General features: G+C 65.1%; 1 protein-coding gene across 1 annotated transcript; it reads right to left on the reverse strand.

Annotated features, from left to right (window-relative positions):
• Positions 1–341: 341 nt before the first annotated feature.
• On the reverse strand, positions 342–14,507 carry BGN (biglycan). The gene is made up of 8 exons (XM_067723148.1): positions 14,334–14,507; positions 5,231–5,490; positions 4,856–4,968; positions 4,065–4,278; positions 3,375–3,485; positions 3,016–3,109; positions 2,750–2,888; positions 342–1,488 (listed from the first exon to the last, which is right to left on the reverse strand). The coding sequence occupies exons 2-8, from the start codon at positions 5,469–5,471 to the stop codon at positions 1,291–1,293; spliced, it is 1,110 nt and encodes a 369-aa protein (XP_067579249.1). The 5' UTR covers positions 5,472–5,490; positions 14,334–14,507; the 3' UTR covers positions 342–1,290.
• Positions 14,508–19,199: the final 4,692 nt, after the last annotated feature.

Raw genomic sequence — 19,199 nt, forward strand, 5'->3', positions numbered from 1 at the left:
AGTTTCTGGCCTGGTGCCCTTCAGCCAGCGGCTGCTTGGCAGACACTCCACTCTGGGAGGGCAGATGCCACCTCAGCCGGCCCTGCTGCAGGAGCCCAGTCTGAGGATAGCCGGGGCAACAGAAGTGACTAGAAGGGACGGGAAGGGGGCAGCCTGGGGCCTTCTGGTCCAGCCCTGAGCCTGGGGGTGCTCCCTACCGAAGTCAGGGAAAGCAGCGAACAGGCAGCTCAGGGCTCCGATGGGGCACGGAGAGGCGGAACCTGGGCGCCAGCCACAGCGGACCCTCGTGGCTCCCGTTTCCTTTGGGTCCCCAGTCCACCCCGAGAGGCTGCACACGCAGCCGTGTTGCACAGTGTTTCTTTAATTGAAAGACAACAACCGACCTCAGAAGCAGCCCCTCCTTACTACCCCAGGGGCTGGAAGGCCACGGGAGGGGAGACCTAGCCGTCATGGGGGAAAGGGGGGCAGTGAGGAGCGTGCTGGGGACTCTGCGGGGTGCTGGGCCCCTCCCGGGGGACAGACTCTCAGGGCCTGGCTGAGTCCAATGCTCCCCCTGGGAGCACGTGGCCTGTGGAGCGCGTGGTTGCCGGATCATCCAGGCTTGGGGGCGAGGCCTGGGTGGGGTGGGGGGCAGCTGTCCCCCACCGCAGCCCACCTGGGTAGGGGCTGGGCAGAAGCCCAGCGAGACAGAGACCAGACCCAGCCCAAGGATGTGAGAGAGGAGAGGGAAGACGAGGGAGGGACAGACGGAGAGACAGAGAGAGATGGAGAGGACTGATCCAGGGGCCGGTAGAGCAAACAGGCTGGGATGGATGGCCGTGAACTCACAGAAGGATGCCAGCGGGCATGGGAGGAGAAGGGTAGCAGGCCAGGCCGAGGAGGGATGTGTGCCCGGCAGGTAGGGTGGGCTCAGCGGGGTCCGCTGTCTCCATCCCTGGCCCCCCAGACCCAGGGACCATTTTCCTTGGACTGGAGCCTCAGACAATTTGGTTTTGGGGTGAATGGGAAGAAAGCTTCGTGGGGGCACCTCTGCGTGGTCATGATGGGGGAGCAGGGGCAGCTCTGAAGCTAAGGGGTGTGTGATGGGGGCCAGGCCTCACGCCTCACCTGCACACTTGGGAGCCAGGGCAAGGATGTCGGGTGGCGACGAGGGGGTTGGGGATCAAGGGCGGGGCTGGGTCGGGTGCAGCTGAGCACTGGCTTCGCTCCCTTGCTTTGCTTCCCCCCTCAGGACATCCGCTGTGCTCCCCAGAGGCCCCGCCCAGGCCACCTTGGCGGCTGCCGCCACCTCTACTTTTTGTAGTTGCCAAACTGGATGGCCAGGCGGTCAGTGACGCAGCGGAAGGTGGCCGGCTGCACCTCCCAGTAGGGCACGGGGTTGCTGAAGAGGCTAATGCCGTTGTAGTAGGCTCGCTTGACCCCGAAGCCCATGGGGCAGAAGTCATTGACGCCCACCTTGGTGATGTTGTTGGCGTGCAGATAGACCACCTGGGGGCAGAGGGGTGTGGCTCAGGGCGGTGGCCCAGTCGCCCCAACCCCCCTGCCTGCGTCTGCCCTGCCTGGGTAGGCCGAGCGGAGGGCAGAACCCCGAGGGCTGGTGCCCTCCCTCCCGGCTGAGTCCCGCGCCGCCGCCTCATGGGCCACGTTTCATTGTTTTGCATCCACACGGCCCTTTGAGGGCGTGGAGGTGATCCTCCCATGGTCTGGAGGAGCAAACTGAGGCTTCGGTATGGTTGTTGGGCGGGTGCTGGCCCGCCTTAAGGCACTGGTGTGTGACTGGGTGCTGGGATGGGGAGCTTGGGGGGTGTGGGTGTGAGGTGAGGGGTACGTGGGGCACGAGTGGTGGGGTGGGACTGTCGATGCGGGAAGGATGGCACGTTGGGCTCACATAAAGTCCCTGGCCCTCCCTCTGGGTTCCCTGGGCTGTGGGTCTGCCCCCAGGGAAGCAGCCTCCCAGTCCAGAGCCCCAGGGGCGTGAGAGGAGAAAGAGCCTCCTCCTCCCCCGCTCCCCCAGCTCCCTGAAGCCACATGCTGTGGGACAGGAGGGTCAGGGAGGGAGGACCCAATGACGGCAGGGAGGCGCTCAGACTGCAGCGGCGCCCTCTAGAGGCGGCAAGGACACGGCCGCTAGAGGGCGCTCTCGGCTTGGCCAGGGGGGCGGTGCCGCTGCAGGTGGGCAGTCCCCACGCAGGGCTCAGGCGGGCTCCGGTGTACTCGGCTCTGACTGGCCAGCCCGCGAGAATGGCGGGTCTCCTGGCACGTGTGAATGGGTTGGAAGCAGCGACTGAGGTCCAGAGCAGGGCCGAGTACGGCCAAGTTCATCCATGTGGCTGACAGCCAAACTGGGGGTAGGGCCCCTGAGAGAGCCCCAGGCCAGGCCTTGTATCCCTCATCAGCCCACTTTGTGCCCTGGGCTGTCCCTGTCTTGCCACAGATCTGTGTACCCCGTGCCCAGACTGTTCCCTCACCTCGTGGGCCCGGCCGCACCTTGCAGGTGTTGCACCCACCTGAGAAACCTGCTCTTCCCTCACGACCTCGCTGCCCCGGGCCCGCCCTCCCTGCTGTCCACAGCGGCATCCCCACCTGCCCCTCTCCTCCCTCAGTGCAGGTGATTGGCGCTGAAGGAGGGATCCCTGAGCCTGCTCCTTTGCAGCGAGGTCCCATTCCGCTCTGTACCCAGACCCCACACGTGCTGGGCCTGAGCAAGGAGGGCCATGGGCTGAGGGGCTGCCCACTCCCTGGCTCTCACCTGGAGGAGCTTGAGGTCCGGAAGGCCAGCAGGCACCCTGGACAGCTTGTTATTGTCCAAGTGCAGCTCCCGCAGGGTGGGCAGAAAACTCAGGCTCCCATTCTCAATCATGCGGATCTGGTTGTGGCCCAGGCCCAGCCTGCGAAGGGGCGGATGAGAAAAAGATGGTGTGGTGGGGCCCGCAGGCCGCACGGCACTGTGAGGACTCAGGCCCCCAGCCCCCCCAGTCGCCCCAGTGCCCCCAGACCCCCAGACCCCCAGCCCACCTGTACAGCTTTGAGTAGCGGAGCAGGTCCTCTAGCTCGATTGCCTGGATTTTGTTGTGGTCCAGATGGAGTTCATTCAGGGTCTCGGGGAGGTCTGCCAGGAAAAGAGGATGCTCTGGGCTGAATGCAGGAGGGGAGGCCACGTGTGTGGGCTGATGCTGTGTGTGTGTGTGTGTGTGTGTGTGCACGGTCCCACGCTTGGTGGAGCAGAGACCCTAGCTCTGCCCCAGGTGGGGAGAGGGGCAGCCAAAGCCCTCCCTGAGTTGACTGGGTGCCTCCAGATGGCTCCAGGCCCCCCACCTGTATCCATGTGTGCTCCGAAGGCCAGGTAGTGTGGGAAGCAAGGGCTGACTTCCTACCTTTGGGGATGCCGGTGAGCTTAGCCTCAGAGATGCGCAGGTAGTTGAGCTTCAGGCCATCGAAAGCTCCAGGTTCAAAGCCACTGTTCTCCAGGGGGTTCCCACCCATCTCTAGGAGAGAGGCCCCCTCAGCCCTGGAGCCAGGGCTGGGCATCTGCCCGCACGCCCCCAGAGCCTGTCGGCTGCCTGGCTTGGGCTGGCCTAGTGGGCCCTGCTGATTACCCGCTCCCCCATCTCTCCCTGAAAGCAGTGCCGCTAAGTTACTAACGCTAATGGACTGAATGCAAACTCCTCGCTGTTCGAGGCCACTAACTCCCAAGGGCACTGGGCCTGGCATCAGCCTTAGGGGGCAGAGGGAGCACGGAGAAAGGGAGGGGAGACAGGAATCAAGGCCGGGCTCCCCTGCCCGCCCAGCCCCTGGCTGGCTGGCTGGCTGGCTGCACTGGCCCTTTCCCTTCCCTTTCCCTATGGGCCCTGAGTTTCTCTTCACCTTCCCTTGGCAGCTCTGGGGTGTGCTCCTAGACAAGCTTCCAGAAAGTACCGTGAGGCCCAGCCGGCTGGTCCATGGCTGTCCTGGACAGCCCAGCACCCAGCTGCCCTGGCTGGCAGAGCCCCCCCTTTGACCCTCCTCCCCCATCCACTGCCACCGCCGGGGACGGGTGACGACGCCACTGGTGGGATCTCGCTCACCGATGCAGTTCATGTTGCGCAGCCCACTGAACACGCCCTTGGGCACCTTGCGGATGCGGTTGTCGTGGATGCGGAGCTCCACCAGGGAGCTGGGCAGGTTGGGAGGGATCTCCACCAGGTGGTTCTTGGAGATGTAGAGCTTCTGCAGCTTCCGCAGGGGGCTGAAGGCCTTCTCGTGGATCTTGGAGATCTTGTTGTTCACCAGGACCAGGGCCTGAGGCAGCACGCGTGCTGAGGTGAAGGCCCCGGCCCCCTACCTGCCCGCCTTCTCCTCTCCCCCATCCCTGCCACCTGAGCTAGCGATTCGCGATTAGCAGTTGTCAGGACTTTACAGATGTTTGAGCCCCAGCTCAGCCTCCAGGAGATCCGTCTGTGCTCCTGGGCAGAGTGCAGATCGGGGAGCTGGCGCTCAGGCCCAGCAATACCACTGCTGCTTAGCGCAGCCTGCCGCTCCTCTGTGTCCCAGTTTCCCCACTTGCACCCTGGCTACAATGAAATCTTTTCTCACTGTGTTGCTGGGAGGAGTCAATAAGATGAAAAGTTTTCAGTCAAGAAGGGAATTGGGCTGAGTGATCCTGTCCTGCACTTACGGCTGCTGACACCTGCACATGTGCCCTGTGACCCTGGGCACTCCCACCACAGCCGCCTCCAGACCGCTCTCAGGACTCCCCAGGTCTCCGGTCCCCGCTCGCACTCCACAAGTATGTGCCCACACCCATCTGGACCCAACCCCCCATGCTGCGGGCCTGCCACCTCCTTGCAGCCCCTTGGAAGGGCCAGGGTGGGCTTACATAGAGATGCTGGAGGCCTTTGAAGTCATCCTTCCGGATCTCGGAGATGTCGTTGTTCTGCAGGTCCAGCAAAGTGGTGTCGGGCGAGATCTCTTTGGGCACAGCCTTCAGACCTGGGGGCCGGCACCACCGTCACCAGTGTGAGCCATGGCCATGACCCCAGCGTGGCGCGGAGCTCAGGGACTCGCGTGCACGCAGGGACTCCGCCGCCAGTGGGCCAGCGCCAGAGTCGGCAGACGGAGGGGCTTCTCGCTCGCCGCCTGCTTGCAAGCAGACCAGTGGACACCCTCCCACACTGAAACCAGGATTCCCGAGCTGGCTTGGGGTCACCCCCTCCCCACCCTCACGCTTCCACGTCCACCCCACTGGACTGACCCAGGTCGGAGCACTGAACGACCCGCAGGTGGCAGTGGCAGCCGAAAGGGCACATGGCGCTGTAGGTGGGAGGGAGGGAGTCCAGGTCTGGGATGCCCGAGGTCGTGTCGGCGCCTGAAGCCTCCTCGTCGTTCAACATGGGCAGCCCGTCGTCCAGGGTGAAGTCCCAGAAGCCTTTTTGCTCAAAGGGCAGAGCCTGGCTCAGGGCCAGCAGGGCCGCAAGAGGCCACAGGGGCCACATGGTGGCTGTGCCTGCGAGACTGGGGTGAGGAGAGGCCATCAGGAGTGCCCAGCTGGCGCCCACGCCCATCTTCTGGGCCCTTGCCTGGCTACCGTCCCGAGCCCGGGGGGCTGGGGTTCTGCACGTGTTGGCCTCGTGTCCCTCGGCCCTCACCCCTCACGGGTGCAGCCAGGCCCTGGGCTGTAGGGGCCGGGAGGGAGGTGTGGGTGGGCAGGAGACTCCGGGCAGGACTTGGCCTCAGTGGGCAGCACTGTGTCTTCCCAGCTGGTGAGTCTGTACCCCTCCAACACGCTCACGCGAGTGCACACACACACTCACGCAAGCACACACACACACTCACGCAAGCGCACACACACGCAAACACACGCAAGCACACACGCAAGCGCACACGCACTCACGCAAGCACTCACGCAAATACACACGCAAGCACACACACACACTCACACAAGCACACACTCACGCAAGCACACACACACTCACGCACCAGCCACTGAGTCAGCTGCAGCCTGCCTGGGGGGTCACTGAGGCTAGTGGAGGAGGCGGAGAGGGAAACCCAGCCATTTGCCGCCCACAGGCTTTGAGGAATTCAGATTTAAAGAAACCACTGTGGCCCGGCCACTCCCACATGCTCAGGGCAGTGTGAGCGCGCTCAGGGCTGACTCAGGTGACCACAAGTCGCTTCCTTTCCTGCCTGAGCCCCCCTTGCAGCACACCCACATTTCTCTAAGAGTCAAGAGGCCAAGGCACCAGGCTGGGCACGTTGGGTAGAAGGCTGGGCCAGCCCTGGAGGGAAGGTGAGGAGAGGGGCATTCTCCCAGGCCATGCGTGGAATCCTGGACATGGAAGGGGCGTCCCTTGCCCCCCCCCACCCCGCCTCTGCTCCCCTGGGCTGTGGCTTCCTCCCCTGGCCCACGAGCCTTCCCCTGGCTCGTGAGCCGTCCCCTGGCTCAGCCCGCAGAGCCCCAGGGCTCCCGCCTCTGCTCCCACCCTTCCTTCTGCCCACGGCCCCGGGCCCCTGGAGAGGCCACCAGAGGGGAGCAGGCTGCTGCCAGGGTGGCGGGCAGGTTCAGGCTTGTCCAGAGGCTCCTCTGCTGAAAGACAGTGCCCAGGAGGAGGCTGGAGTCCCTGCCTCTCCTACCACCCCCAGCTACCTGCTTTCCTGGGAAAGCCCCAGCCTCATTTTCCCATGTTATAGAGGAATAAGTGCACCTGCCCTGCTTGTCTCCCAGGCGCGGGGTGTCTGCGGTTGCCCCGGGTGCAGACGTGAAGCAGCCCCACCCCAGGGAGGCCCTCACTCGGGGCCCATCTTGGCCAGGGGAAAGGCTGTTCGGGGCTTCAGTGGGGCTGGGTGAGCCCCCCGAGCCTGATAGCCGGCTGCAAAGGGGGAAGGAGGCCCCCGACAGGCCCGGTTGACCTGGGGCTGGACTGGCCGCCCGGGGAGGGTGGGCACTGCTGCCCCAGAGTCCTCCCACCAGCAGGCGGGGGTTGGGAGCTGCGGCCACCTCCAGACGTGGGCGCAGCAGCTCTGCACCTCGGGTTCCCATTGATCCCCATCTTGCCGCCCCTCTCGCACTCCTCAGGCCCCCCACTGAGCTGGGCACGTGGCCTGTCCTGGCTCCCACCATCCTGAGGACAGAGCTGCAGCTGCCAGCGAGAGGGGCCGGAGCAGCCTTTCTGGCAGCTGGGGCCGCAGTCTGCTTGGCAGGCAGCGGCCGGGGGCCCAGGGTGCTGTTCATCAGACGCAGCTGCGGAGCCAGCCCCAGAAAAGCTGCCTGCCTGCCGCAGTCACACAACAAAGTGAGGGTCCCTCATGCTGGGGGAGCACCCAGCCTCCCTGGCTCCTGCAAGCCTTGAGAGCTCATGATGACACTCCAGGTCCTGCCAGCCCCAGGCTGGCCCAGTGGGACCTGGGGAGCCCCTAGAGGGCCTTGGTGAAGAGTTGGGAGAAGGCCCTGGGCTGGCCTCCTGGACCATGAGTCCCTCCTTCTTCCCACGAGTTCGCAAACCCCAGGGCAAAGCAGGGTGGGCCTAGGCCTCCCAGGCTTGCCGCTGCGGCGCAGGGCCCCTGCCCAGGGGCTGCTGGACACCCAGGGCTGCGCGGAGGAAGAGCAGCGGAGAGGACAGGAAGGCGAGGATGACGGGACGAGAGGGAGGGGACTGCCCCCCGGCCTGGCACTCCTGCCAAAGCCACTGCCTCATGGCGGGGTGGGGGGCGGGGGTGAGTCAGGGCTGGAACGCCCGGCAGGATCCTTGGGAGGCTCTGGGATCCACCGTCCACCTGGACAAGGGGGGCAGAGGGCTGGTCTGGCCAGGCCGGGGGGAGGCTTCGGGGGGCGGTGGGCGCAGACAGGGCTCTTCCAGCCTGGTGGGACCGGGAAGGTCTGGGGGCCTCCACGGGGCGCTTCCACCCGCATCTGGCCCCTCCACCACGGGGGAGGATGGACAGGCGCTGGGAAGGCCAACCAGGGCAGGACTAGCCACTGGGGCCCCAAGTGGGCTCACGGGACCCTCCGTGGGGGACGGAGGCTCTGGAGGAGGTGAGCCGCTCCGGGCCGCCGTGCCTGATATTCTGATGTCGCTGCGTCTGGGGCCCCACAGAGTGGCTGAGAGAGGGGAAGGGCTGGCTCTAGTGCAGGCTCACTCTGGGGGGAGGGAGGCTGAGGACTTGGAGGCCCCACCCCAGGGCCCCGTGACAGCACAGGACAAGGTCTGGCTGGTTTCACCCGGCTCCTGGCTGGGCCCAGGCAGTGGGCAGGCTGGCGCACTTTCCGGCACAGCCCTGCTTTCCCCGCGGAGAGCTGGCAGGAGACTCAGCGGCCAGAACTGTGCAGAGTGGAGGGGGCCGACTGGACACCGAGCCCCCGGGGGCCGCAACAGACCCAGAAGGAGCCGGGTGTGATGGAGTTCTCTGGCCCGCCGGCTGAGTGTGGGCAGGGCACAGAGGCTGGGGGAGGAAGCGGAGCTGCAGGGCTGCCTCCCCCCACCTCACACCGGGTCCCTCCCACCGCACACACGTGCAGGAGGGGGGTGGGCCCTCAGCCCCGGAAGCGGGAGCCCCCACGGACAGGTACTGTGAGACCCACGGCAAGTCCCGCCAGCCCCACCTCCCACACTACCCAGGCCTCTGGGCCTCCTGGGCGTGTCCCCAAGGACTTCAGGCAGCCTCGAGCCCCATCAAAGTGTTCTCTGAGCTGGATGGGTCCCTCCTCCTCAGAGCGAAGGAAAGAAGCGGTGATGGCGGTGAGGCCTCGCGCCGCGCCCACAGGTTGGAGTGAGGGCCGTCCACCCAATAGGGCTCTCCTTGTCTGGCCCTCTGAAAGCCAGCACAGTCCTCCAACTGGGACTGCTCCAGGTCACAGCCAAACAAGACACACTGGCAGCCCCTGAGAACACGGAGGGGCCGTGCCAGCCATTCAGGCCAGGCCAAGGGCGGCGGGAGCGGGCCTGAGGTCTGGCAGGCCCTGGGAGCTCGCCTGCAGATGTGCGGCTCGCGGCTGCCAAGTCGCAGATGCCGGACGCCTGACGCTGTTCCGCAGCCTCGGCCCGGGTGTCTGGCCCCTCTGAGCAGCCCGACCTGAACCCGGACGCGCGGGCCCGTGGTCCCTGGGACTGCGGGTTGCGCTTCCCCCCTCCCCTCTGTCCGCCAAAGCCTTTGAGGCCCAGCTTCTACTAGCAGGCCAGAGGCAGGGGCGCTGCCCAGAGCTCTGCTCTGCGAGCTGACGCCCGGCTGCTCGCCGCCTCCCTCCCGGGCCCTGAGAGAGGAGACGTGCACCATCCGTGGGTCTCCTGAGGCTTACGCGCGTTGGGGTCGTGGCTGCAGGGGTTGGGGTGGGCCCTGAGCCCCGCGCCATCGGTGTCTGCTCGCCAGCCACCCCGAGCCCACCGCCACGGCCTCGGCACGCCTTCCAGCTACGAGGGGAGCAGACATCCAGGCGTGGCTGGCCAGGGCGCTCCTCCCTGCTGGGGTCTTGGCGCTGCTGAGGTGACCGGACAGAGCTGGGTCCTGTGCCCCTGCAGCCTTCAGGGACAGACTTGACTTGGATGTGGGTGTCGGAGGCCAACAGGGAGCCAGCCCGTCTGCTGCAGAGCGCTGGCACCGGGGAAGTGGCTAGGCGGCCGGTACTGACCAGGCCGGACGTCTCTCCCCACAGCCTTGAGGACAGCCATCACCTCCACCCCCAGCCTTCTGGGAAACCTCTGGAAGGCCGGCGGTTCCAGTGCCGGCCTTCTGCCATGCCTGAGTCAGGCGGCAGATGAGCCAGGTCAGCTGGGGGTCCTGGGCTGCTGGGTGCCCTGCCCCCCCCGCACCCCCGAAGGCTCGCTGCAGAAACCCTGAGGGCGGGGGAAGGTGTTCTATCCCTTCCCAGGGTGGGACAGGGCACTCAAGGGATTTCTTAGCACAGCCCTCCTGAGGACCAGCAGGAAACTCCTGCCCAAGGCCACACTGTGAGGAAATGGGAGAGGGGGCACACGTGCCCTGCCCCACCCTCTGCCCCCGCACACTTTGCTGCAGAGCCCAAAGTCACAGAATCCCGAACTCCCTGGGTTGCACAGGGGGCCGAACCAGCCCCCGGTCCCTGCAGAAGACTCCTTGCATCTCCCCCACTCTGGCTGGGAGGTGACACTGACGGAAAGCAGGGCCCTGCCCTGTGGGTCCTGCGCCCCCTGGCTTGCATCACGAATCCTCTAGAAACATGGCGTCTCTCTCTGACTGCCACCATCCATAGCTCCCCTCAGCCCGCGGGGCCAGATGCCCCTCCTCGGCCCCAGCGCACCCATCAGGCCAGCCCCAGCCCCTCCGCCTCCGCCTCCAGCTGCACAGAAGTGGCCTGGAAAAGCCATCATCCCAGCCTGGCCCGGGAGGTTCCCCCAAGCATTTTAGGTCCCAGCAGGTGCCAGACCCCACAGGGAGATGCTCTCAGCCTGGTTCCCAGAGCCTGAGGTCCTGTCTGCCCTCTGCCCCTCTCCTTCAGGTCCTAGTTTTGTTCCCCAAATCCCCGATCCCATGGCCACTCGGGCCTCTGACTGCTGTGTCCCTCTTGGCCATCTGAGCCACCCAGAGGCAGCTGGTGGGGGAGAAGCAGGGGCCGCTTGAGTCACATGGAACCTGGGACCACCCCCAGCCCGCTGCCCCTTGTCCTGCAGCTCTGCTCCAGGCTGGGGTTTCTGCCGAGTTTGGCCTTCAGATGCCGTGGATCACGAGAGCTGGCTGTGAGGAGGCCGGGTAGAGCCCCAGTCCCCTAAACCTGAACGATGTGTCACCATGGGGAGGGGCAGGCATGAGTCGTCTGAGTCCCTGGCACCTCCACTGGGCTTGGGAACGTCAGCGATACCAGCCTGCCAATGAGCGCGACCTGGGCTGCTCTGCGGACTGCTATGGGGGCCGAGCAGCCTCTGGAGGAGCTGAGGCTGGTGGCGTGTGGGCAAGTGGGCAGCTCCCATAGGCACCCAGGAGCTGCCCCACCCCAGAGTAGAGAGGGTGGGGGACAAGCCAAACAGAGTCCCAGAGGGCGTGAAGGAAGTCCTGGGGGACCCTGGGGCTGGGGACTCCAGGTGAGGGGAGAGCTTTCACCCCAGAACCTTCCATCTGGAAGGTGGGGAGATGAACCACAGCCCCAGGGAGCACTGGGAAACTGGTTTTGGAAGCCTGGAGAAGGGCCTGGCTCTAGGGCTACCAGTTAGCCTCTGGCCTGGGGCAGGACTAAGCAGACTCCGTCTCCGTCCTCCCAGCGCAGGCACCTCTGCCTCTCCCCGCACTGGCTTCCTTGAAGATAGGATTCACAGAAAAGGTTTCATGGGTGATCAGGTGTGGGCCCCAGTATGTGAGCAGAGGGGACAGAGGGGTGGGAGGAGAACTGAGTGCCCCGGGCACCAGCTGACAGGACAAGAGGGGGCAGAGCTGGCAGGGCCCGGGGGTGCCTGCCTCCAGAGGGGGCCCATGTTCACCCCCACCCTATGCTCACAGCAGGGCGCCCCAGGACAGTCACCATCACCCTCTAGCCCCAGGATTTGAGCTAAGCCCTTGGGCTGGTGTGTCCCCTCCCACCAGCAGGGCCGACAGGCACAGGGAGGGGTGGGCAGCTCAGGGCAGGGACCAAGCTCTCCAACCCTGGGGAAGAACTTTCTAACAATCCAGGGTGTTGGCAGGGAAGGAGAGGGGCTCCAGACATGCCATTGAAAGGGCAAACAGCCCAGTGGCCTAGCAGGTGGGGCTCTGGAGGCCCCGAGCTGGGACTGGGGCCCTGCCCGGAGGCGAGCCAGACAGCGCCGGGCCCTACTGGGAGTCTGGGAGCTGGGCTGCCGCCCCGCAGCTCACGTGCTCCAAGGCTGGCCCTGGGGCCGGCCACGGCCTCCGGCTGCATCCCCAGGAGGCCAAGGACAAGTGATGGCTGGGACAGGCCTGTCTCCTTGGGGCTTCTCCAGGGAGTGGAGGAGAGCTGGTGGTGGGTGGGCCTGGGAAGGGGCTCATGACAGATCCCTCCTCTGGGACTCGACGCCGGTGCTGGAAGGGATGCTCTGTGGTCCTGAATGACTAAGGAATGTTGCTAAAGAAAGGAACTGCTTTCTTGTCTTAGGAACACACCCTCTCTTCCGGTCCTTCCCCATTCACGCTCCTCTGATGGGCCAGGGCCACTGATGGGATTGGGGAGAAATTGGGGCCAATGCTTGCATGTCACCCTGCATGACAGTCAGAGGGCCAGCACCCCAGATTTCTGGGCCCCTAAAATGAGCTGGTACGGAACTGCCACCAGACCCATTGGTGAAGGGGCTGGGCCGCGGACTCCCCATCGACATAGTGGGGTCCCTGGTCCCTGCTCCAGGGCAGGGCATAAAAGCGGTCGGACGGTTAATGCCCTCTGTGAGCCGGGTCCTGGGACGTGAAAGTGGGCCGGTCGCTGCCTCGCCGTGGGGGCCCTCCCTGCTCCCGGCCTTCTTCCCACCGCCCGGTCTTGGCGGCTCGGAGACAGTGCCATGGCTTCCTTTCGATGCACGCACAGAGAACTGCCCTGAGAGGTTCACCCACGCTGGCCCACGGCAGCCGGACACCGGAAGTTGCACAGAAAGGCGCCTCTGCCGAACCGCCAGCCTTCCCAGGGTGTGGGTGGCACCGAGGGGGGCCTGAGCATCTCCAGCTGGTCTCAGTCTCAGTCAGTCCCTACCTCGTGGAGAGCTGACCGACCAGGGTGGGGTGAGCTCACAGAAGCAGGAGCCCCCAGAGGGCAGGACTGGCCACCGAATCGGCAACCTGAGTGGCCCTTACGAAGACTTCAGCTGCGTGAGAACGATCTCCCTGGCCTGGGCGAGGTCTGCCCCGCCCGCCCCACCCAGCACCCTGCCCTGGAGGACCCCGGGCCTTCTGCTGCACTCAGCGGAGCAACGCGGGAAGCTCTCACCACTGGGTGCCCAGGCCTCAGCCCCGCCCCGCCCGTGGAGCAGCGAGGTGCTGTTCCCATTCCCCAGCCTTCCAGGATGCTCAGTGGCACACCCAGACAGAGGGCTCCGTTCTCCCTTGTTCCTCTCCTGGGTCCCTCGGCACTTCCCTCAGCATGCCAGCCATCTTGAGAGCTTGCGGGACGGGGCCAGTGGGCCTGCCCCCTCTCACTCCAGTCCCCACGCACTGCACTTGACCATAAGCTATCATCGTCAACATGCAAGTGACTTTGCGGGCTCCCTGGATGCTACGGGGTCAATAGCCTGGATTTGTCAGTCAGGAGCTCTGAGTCCTGGCCCCAGTTCTGCCCCTGACTGGCTGTGCCACTGTGGGCAGGTTCCTGCCCCTCTCTGGGCCTCAGTTGCCCCCTCTGTACAATGGATGGGGTGGGAGTGGGACCAGCAGGGGCCACGGCTCCCCTCCCAAACGGCTCTGGAGGGCAACCTTGTCGCTACACTTTGTTTCAGAACTGGAGTTCTCTCTCCATTCCTGAGATGCCCCCAGGCACCAGTGGGGGGCGGCCTTTGGGGGACAGAGCATCTAGCCTGGGAGCTCTTGAACCTCACCCCTTCCTAAAGGTGCCCATCCTGGGCTGATGGTGTCCTCGCATCTACCCGTGGTCCCCAGAAGCCCTCCGGGGCCACAGGCCAAGCCTGCCTGTGGCTAACACAGCACAGTTGCCTGAGTCTCCTTCTGCACCCCGCTTTGGAACCTCAGTCCAAGGGGGCTCTGGGGCAGAGCGGACTGAGCTGTCCAGGCAGCCCCGCCCGGGGACCCCCCAGCCAGGACTCTGTGGACCCACACCTCGCCCGGGAGGAGGTGGAGGCACGGCATTGGCCTGTGGGTAAGCATGGAATATCTGGGCAGGGAGCCTGGGGTGTGCCTGGGAAACCGAGTCTCTGAGCCCACGCCGTGGACTAGCCCCAGGCCGTGGGGACCGCTCCCCAGTGACGAGCTTGGGTGGCCGCCCAGAGGTCCTCCTAACCAGGGCCGAGTGCAAAGTGCACCCGGGACTTGCAGTGAACTAAGGGGGCCATTGGCAGAGTGAGGGTGCCAGCCGCCCAGCCATGCCTGGATGACGCTCTGGGGTAGCGGCCAAGGGGAAGAACCCCGAGGCGGGAGGCAGAGAGGGCAGATGTGGAGCAGAGCCGAGCAAGGTCAGAGGGGTGAACGAAGGGGATGTAGAAGGTGCCTGGAGGACAGCGGGGAGAAGACGCAGAAATGGGACAAGGACCCAGGGGGCCGCAGGGTGGCGACGAAGGGGCGCGGACCAGGAGCCTGCAGCCGTGCAGTGGGAATCCACAAGCAGCCTAGGGGCGGGAGAGGGCGGTGAGGGGGCAGCGGACCCAGGGGTTAGGCAGTGAGAGCAGCTCAGGGCCAGCGTAGGAACAGCGGGGACACTACGGGGCTTGTGGAGGGGGGGACCCTACCTGAGGAGGGGAAGCGGCGGGCACAGGCTGGCTGGTTGGCGGTCTTGAGGGTCGGGCAGTCCGTGCGTCTGTCGGTCCGTCGGGTCGTCGGAGAGCAGCTGCTCACTCCTGGGCAGTTCGTGGAGAGAGGGAGACAGAGGCGGTGGCAGCGGCGGGAGGGAGGCTAAAGGCTGGGCGGGCGGGCCGACGACGGGAGGGGACGGCGGGGAGGGGGCGGGGAGGGAGGAAAGGAGGGAGGGGGCTGGTGGCGTGGAGAGGGAGGGAGAGAGGGAGGGAGGGAGGGAGGGAGGGGGCAGGCTTCCCGGCCCCCCTGGCAGCTTCAGAGGGAGTAATTTTCTTGTAGACGGCTGGGCTAGGTGCACCCCTCCCCCTTGCGCCCCCCAGGACTCCCCCCACTCTGCCTGCCCCCCCCCTCTACACCCTGGGGCACACAGTGAAGGGACACACAGTCTAACTCACACAAGGACCCTTGGCGGCTCTGGGCAGGCGCAGCCTCAGAGATTCAAACTTTCCACTATCCGGATGGGGCCACTGAGGCCCAGAGAGGGGCGGGAGCTGGCTTGCGGGTGTTAGGGCGGGCGGAAGAGAGGGAGAGGGCAGAAGTGGAGGGGAGACCAGGGGCAGGTGGCCTCTGATTGCTAGTCCAGGGACGGGGCCCCGGAATTTGGTCCTGAGCCTTCCTCAGCCTGGAAAGGGATCAGGGTGGCAGCTGTTGTGGATTTCTGGAAGGGCTTGATCTAGGCTCCCGGGCACTCTGGGTGCCCCACCTCCCAGCCCACTGCAGCCTCTTTTCCCTAAAAAAGAGGAAGCGTTCCTGTCTGTGTGATCTCAGGCTGGGACTCAGCTGGGGGCTGGCAGGACGCAGCACAGATACTGGGGGTCCTCCCCAGCTTGCCTGCCCCGAGCTGAGGCTCAGAGGAGCTGATTCAGAGAGGAGGAGCCAGCGAGTCATCCTTGCTCCATCTGAGCAGGTCCCCTAGGGTGCAATAACTGCTCTGAGGGTGGCCACTTCCTCGGGGCTGAGCCCTGTGCTGGCCACTTACAGGGGTAACTGGGTCAGCCCGCCAAGCGTCCCAGGAAGAGGCCGTCATCAGCCCTGGCATCCACGCCATCACTGGAAGCTCAGCCACTTCCTGAGGGCCCAGATGAGCCCAGGGCCATAGCACGACACCTCCTTCCCGTTGGGTGGGGTCCCATTCCTCCCCCGGCCCGTGTACCCAGCCTCGGTCATGGGGAGACTCCTGCAAGAGCAGTTTTGGGGAGACAAACGTGAGGGTTTAGACGGGGCGAGAAACCGAGGCAGGGAGCGATACTGAGATCTGCGAAGGAGAAGAGGGAAGAAACGAAGGCAGGCAACACGAGACAGGACAGAACTCCACTGAGAGGAAAAGAAAGATGCGTAGAAAGAGAAACAGCTCAACAGGGCAGAGGCCGAGGGCGGGCCAGGGAGAGGCGGGGCCGTGAAAGGAGAGCAGGGGTGAGGCCCGAGGGTCCCGCGCACCCGGCCAGCTGCTGTTTAGGCTTTTGGTGCTCAGCTTCAGGCCATCAGGCAGGTAAGGGTCCAGAAAGTTCTGCCAGGGGGAGTGGCTGCGCCCAGACCCCTCTTCTGTTCACCAGCATCAGTTCAGGGACCCCTGGTCAGACCTGGGACACAATGGTGGCCTGACCAAGCCGCCTGCCTGCAAGAAGCTTCCAGGCTGGGCCACGGCCAAGGGAGAAGTAAGAAAAGCAGGGCCAGGTCGGGAGCTCCGAATCCTTCTTGTTTTCCTGGGTGAGGCAGTTGCAGATGGTTGCGAGCAGGAGATTGGAGAGAACACGTGCCCTTCCAGACACGGGGAGTCAGTTTTGCTTGTTTGTTTGTTTGTTTGTTTTTTACTGTTTATTGGCGACATAGTCAAACATCTCTGGGTCGCCCCACTGAGCTTCAGCGTCCCCCGACGCAGCTGGGGAGGAGGGGAAAGAGGGTCCAACCCACGTATAAAACACTGCTCCACGAAAGAAGCTAGTTGAAGACTATGTAAATTTTGGCTCCATAAAGCTGTTTACAAAATTTTCAAATGAAAGGAAATAGGCACAAGGCATGCCCACTGCCCAGGGAGCCAAGTCGCTTACTGAGTAAGGTCCCCTCTGTGAGGAGGGGACTGGGGCACGCCAGGGCCACACACAGCACCAGAGGCTCAGGAAGGCTTCCTGGAGGAGATGACTTAGAGCAGACAAGTAGGGAAGAGGGACGGTGTTGGTGGAAGGCAGAGCCCAGGGCTAGGTGTGGAGGGCGTGGGGAGCAGGGGCGCAGTGAGGTGGGAAGGCCGAGTGGTGGGCCGGCACGTTCCTGGAGGGAGCAACTTGCGGGCGGTGGTGAGGCAACGCCCTGCGCCTTGGAGCTCTTTCCCACAGTTGGGGGGTACGTCTGGGGCAATATGTCCGTAAGTACGGTTTTTGCGCCTGGAAGGCTCTTGTGTCTGTGGTTTGCAGTCTGCAATAAGCCATAACTGCACACCCGGGCCAAGGCCCACTGAGTCACTGGGAGTGGCCCTTTAATTTGGGGGCCACTCCCAGACCAGCCGGCCTGCACCTCAGTCCTGGGCCTCCCCCTCCCCCTCCCTCTCCCCAGGCCTCAGCTCTCTCTGTGGCTGCAGTGCGGGAACAACCTGGACCCCAGCTTGAGCGGCGCTGAGAACAGCACGTCCCTGCTGGCCAGCGGAGCCGCAGCCTCCTGCCCTCTGGCCTTTCAGGGCTGCAAGGCGGCAGCAGGAGGCAGGGGAGGGCAGGCATGGGGGGCAAGGCAGGAAGGAAGAGCAGGCATTTCCTGAGGCCCCCGGGCCCCTGGAGGAGGCCGATGCACAGCTGTCTTAGCTCCACAAGAACCAGTGGCAGACAGGGCTGGCCGAGCGATTAGAGGTGGGGCCAGGGGAGGCGGGGGGGGGGGGGCAGCACCCTCTCCTAGCATGCCCTGCGCCTCTGGGACACCGCTGGACAGGCCCCCAAAGCCCCAGCCTGGACTCTTCCCCCCAGGTACTTCGGAGGGCTGGGTGATCCTGCCGGCACCAGCCCGCCCCTCAGCCCAGAAACCCCAGCAGGCCCCTTGGCAGAAGACCCCTCTGCCAGAAAGAGTAAAGACGCGGCTCTCTTGACCTGAGAAGCAGCCTGGTGGCCGGCTCAGGCTTCCCAGGAAAGCGTCCTGCCCCGGGGCCCCACCCGTGCCCCTGCCCGGGTCCTCAGGCCACACTGCTGTGTCCGGGCGCAGAGCAGCCAGCCCTCATCTAGGCCTTGTTGGGTCATTGCCGCCCCTGCCAACACCCTGGTGCCCAGCCCAGAGCCCCAGAGCCCAGGGCAGGTGCTGCAAGGTAGTGGGGCAGGGGTGCGGGGCAGGCAGAAGCCAGCGGTGGTGGGGAGAGAAACGTGCAGGGCGGAAGGGGGCTGAGAGGAGGGGCGGCAGGGCTGGTGAGCAGCTGTGGGTCCACCCCAGGCAGGGCCATCTAAGCCTGTTGCCATCCTGTAGGCCTGTGTGTGGAGAAGGACCCGGAGTCAGCTGCAGCCCGTCCCTCTGGCTTGCAGCTGTTGGTGCCCTGGCTTCAAAGCGAGAAGGGGAGGCCCCAGGACAGAAGCAGGGCACCCAGAGGGCAGGCCTCAAGCCTCTGATCCCCTGTGGGCACGAAACCCTGCCTTTGATGCGGGTCCCTGAAGGGCAGAGCCTGGGAGCCTGGGAGGTGGCCCAGTGGGCAGGGCTTCCAGGGGCTCAGAGGGAGCCCCTATAGAGGTGGTAGCAGCTGACAGAGATCACCCCCAACCCTGGGCTCCAGCCCACCCAGCTGCTCGGCCCATGAGTTTCTGGGCCCGAGAAAGAGCTGCCCGACCCTGACCTTCAGGGGCCCTCTGCCAGACCCCTTCCAGGGCCTTCCTAGCCTCCCTGCCCTGCTATGTCTGGCTGGTGCCCTGCTCACTCCCCTCTGCCTCTGCTCATCACTCCCCCTGTCTGTCTTGGGCTCCCCACTCCTTTCTCAGGTCTCCCCTCTGCATGGTCTGTCCCTTCCCCGGGCACTGAGCCAATCAGCCTCAACTTCCGCTGGCGCCCTTCACTCTCCTGGAGCACACCGGATGGGGCGCAGGGGGGAGTTCTGGGAGGCGGCGGCTCTGCAGTGGCGCCCTGGGGCTGCTTTCCGACCTCTCCCTGGAGTGCTCCCACAGGGCTCTTGTGCGGCCAGCCCAGAGCAAGGCGTTGCCCACGGGAGTCCCCTTCCACCTCCAGGACCACTTTCCAGGCAGGGACACATCACACACATACATCAAGGTCACTTCTTGAGCGTGCCACCCTGCCTAGAACTCAGCTGAGATCCTGGAGAGGGCCCTCGAGGCTCCTAGGCGCTGCACCCCGGAACCCAAGCTGGCACCCCCGAATTCACGGCCTGCTGGTTTCATCCACCCCCGATCTCTGCACCCTTAGGGGCTGGGCAGGGGCAGGGCAGGGGCTAGGCCCACAGTCACTAGGGGGCGGCCCCTCGCACCTCACTGCTTCCTTGAGGCCAGAGTCATGACACCCTGGAGCCCCAAGGGGCAGCAGGTATAACGTGTGCTCAGGGGACCCTCTGGATGAGGATACTGCTAACGGGAGCCGAACGGCTGCGGAGCAGGCGAGCCTCCGCTCTCTGGAAGTTTACCAGCGCTGATGGCCGAGGCGTGGCCGGTGAAAGCTGGCACTCTCTATGCCAGAGCTTTTTTTGACCTTCCCCTGAGGACATAATCACACAGCGGCTCTATGTCCCGGGCCGCCAGGGCTGTAATTTCAGGGCTCGAAGGGGGCCCCGTGGAGGCCCGGCCTGTGTCTAGCTATCTTTAGAGAGGCACGCTCTGGGTGTGGCCAGACGAGGG

This window comes from Pseudorca crassidens, chromosome X (assembly GCF_039906515.1).
Source record: "Pseudorca crassidens isolate mPseCra1 chromosome X, mPseCra1.hap1, whole genome shotgun sequence".
Taxonomy (NCBI): domain Eukaryota; kingdom Metazoa; phylum Chordata; class Mammalia; order Artiodactyla; family Delphinidae; genus Pseudorca; species Pseudorca crassidens.

Excerpts from the sequence above, each read along its gene's own strand:
- BGN (XM_067723148.1), bottom strand. The coding sequence starts at position 5,471 with ATGTGGCCCCTGTGGCCTCTTGCGGCCCTGCTGGCCCTGAGCCAGGCT. Across the intron at positions 3,110-3,374 it reads GCTCACCGGCATCCCCAAAG|ACCTCCCCGAGACCCTGAAT; the intron begins GTAGGAAGTCAG and ends TTTTCCTGGCAG. Across the intron at positions 1,489-2,749 it reads CGGACCTCAAGCTCCTCCAG|GTGGTCTATCTGCACGCCAA; the intron begins GTGAGAGCCAGG and ends CTCTGCCCCCAG.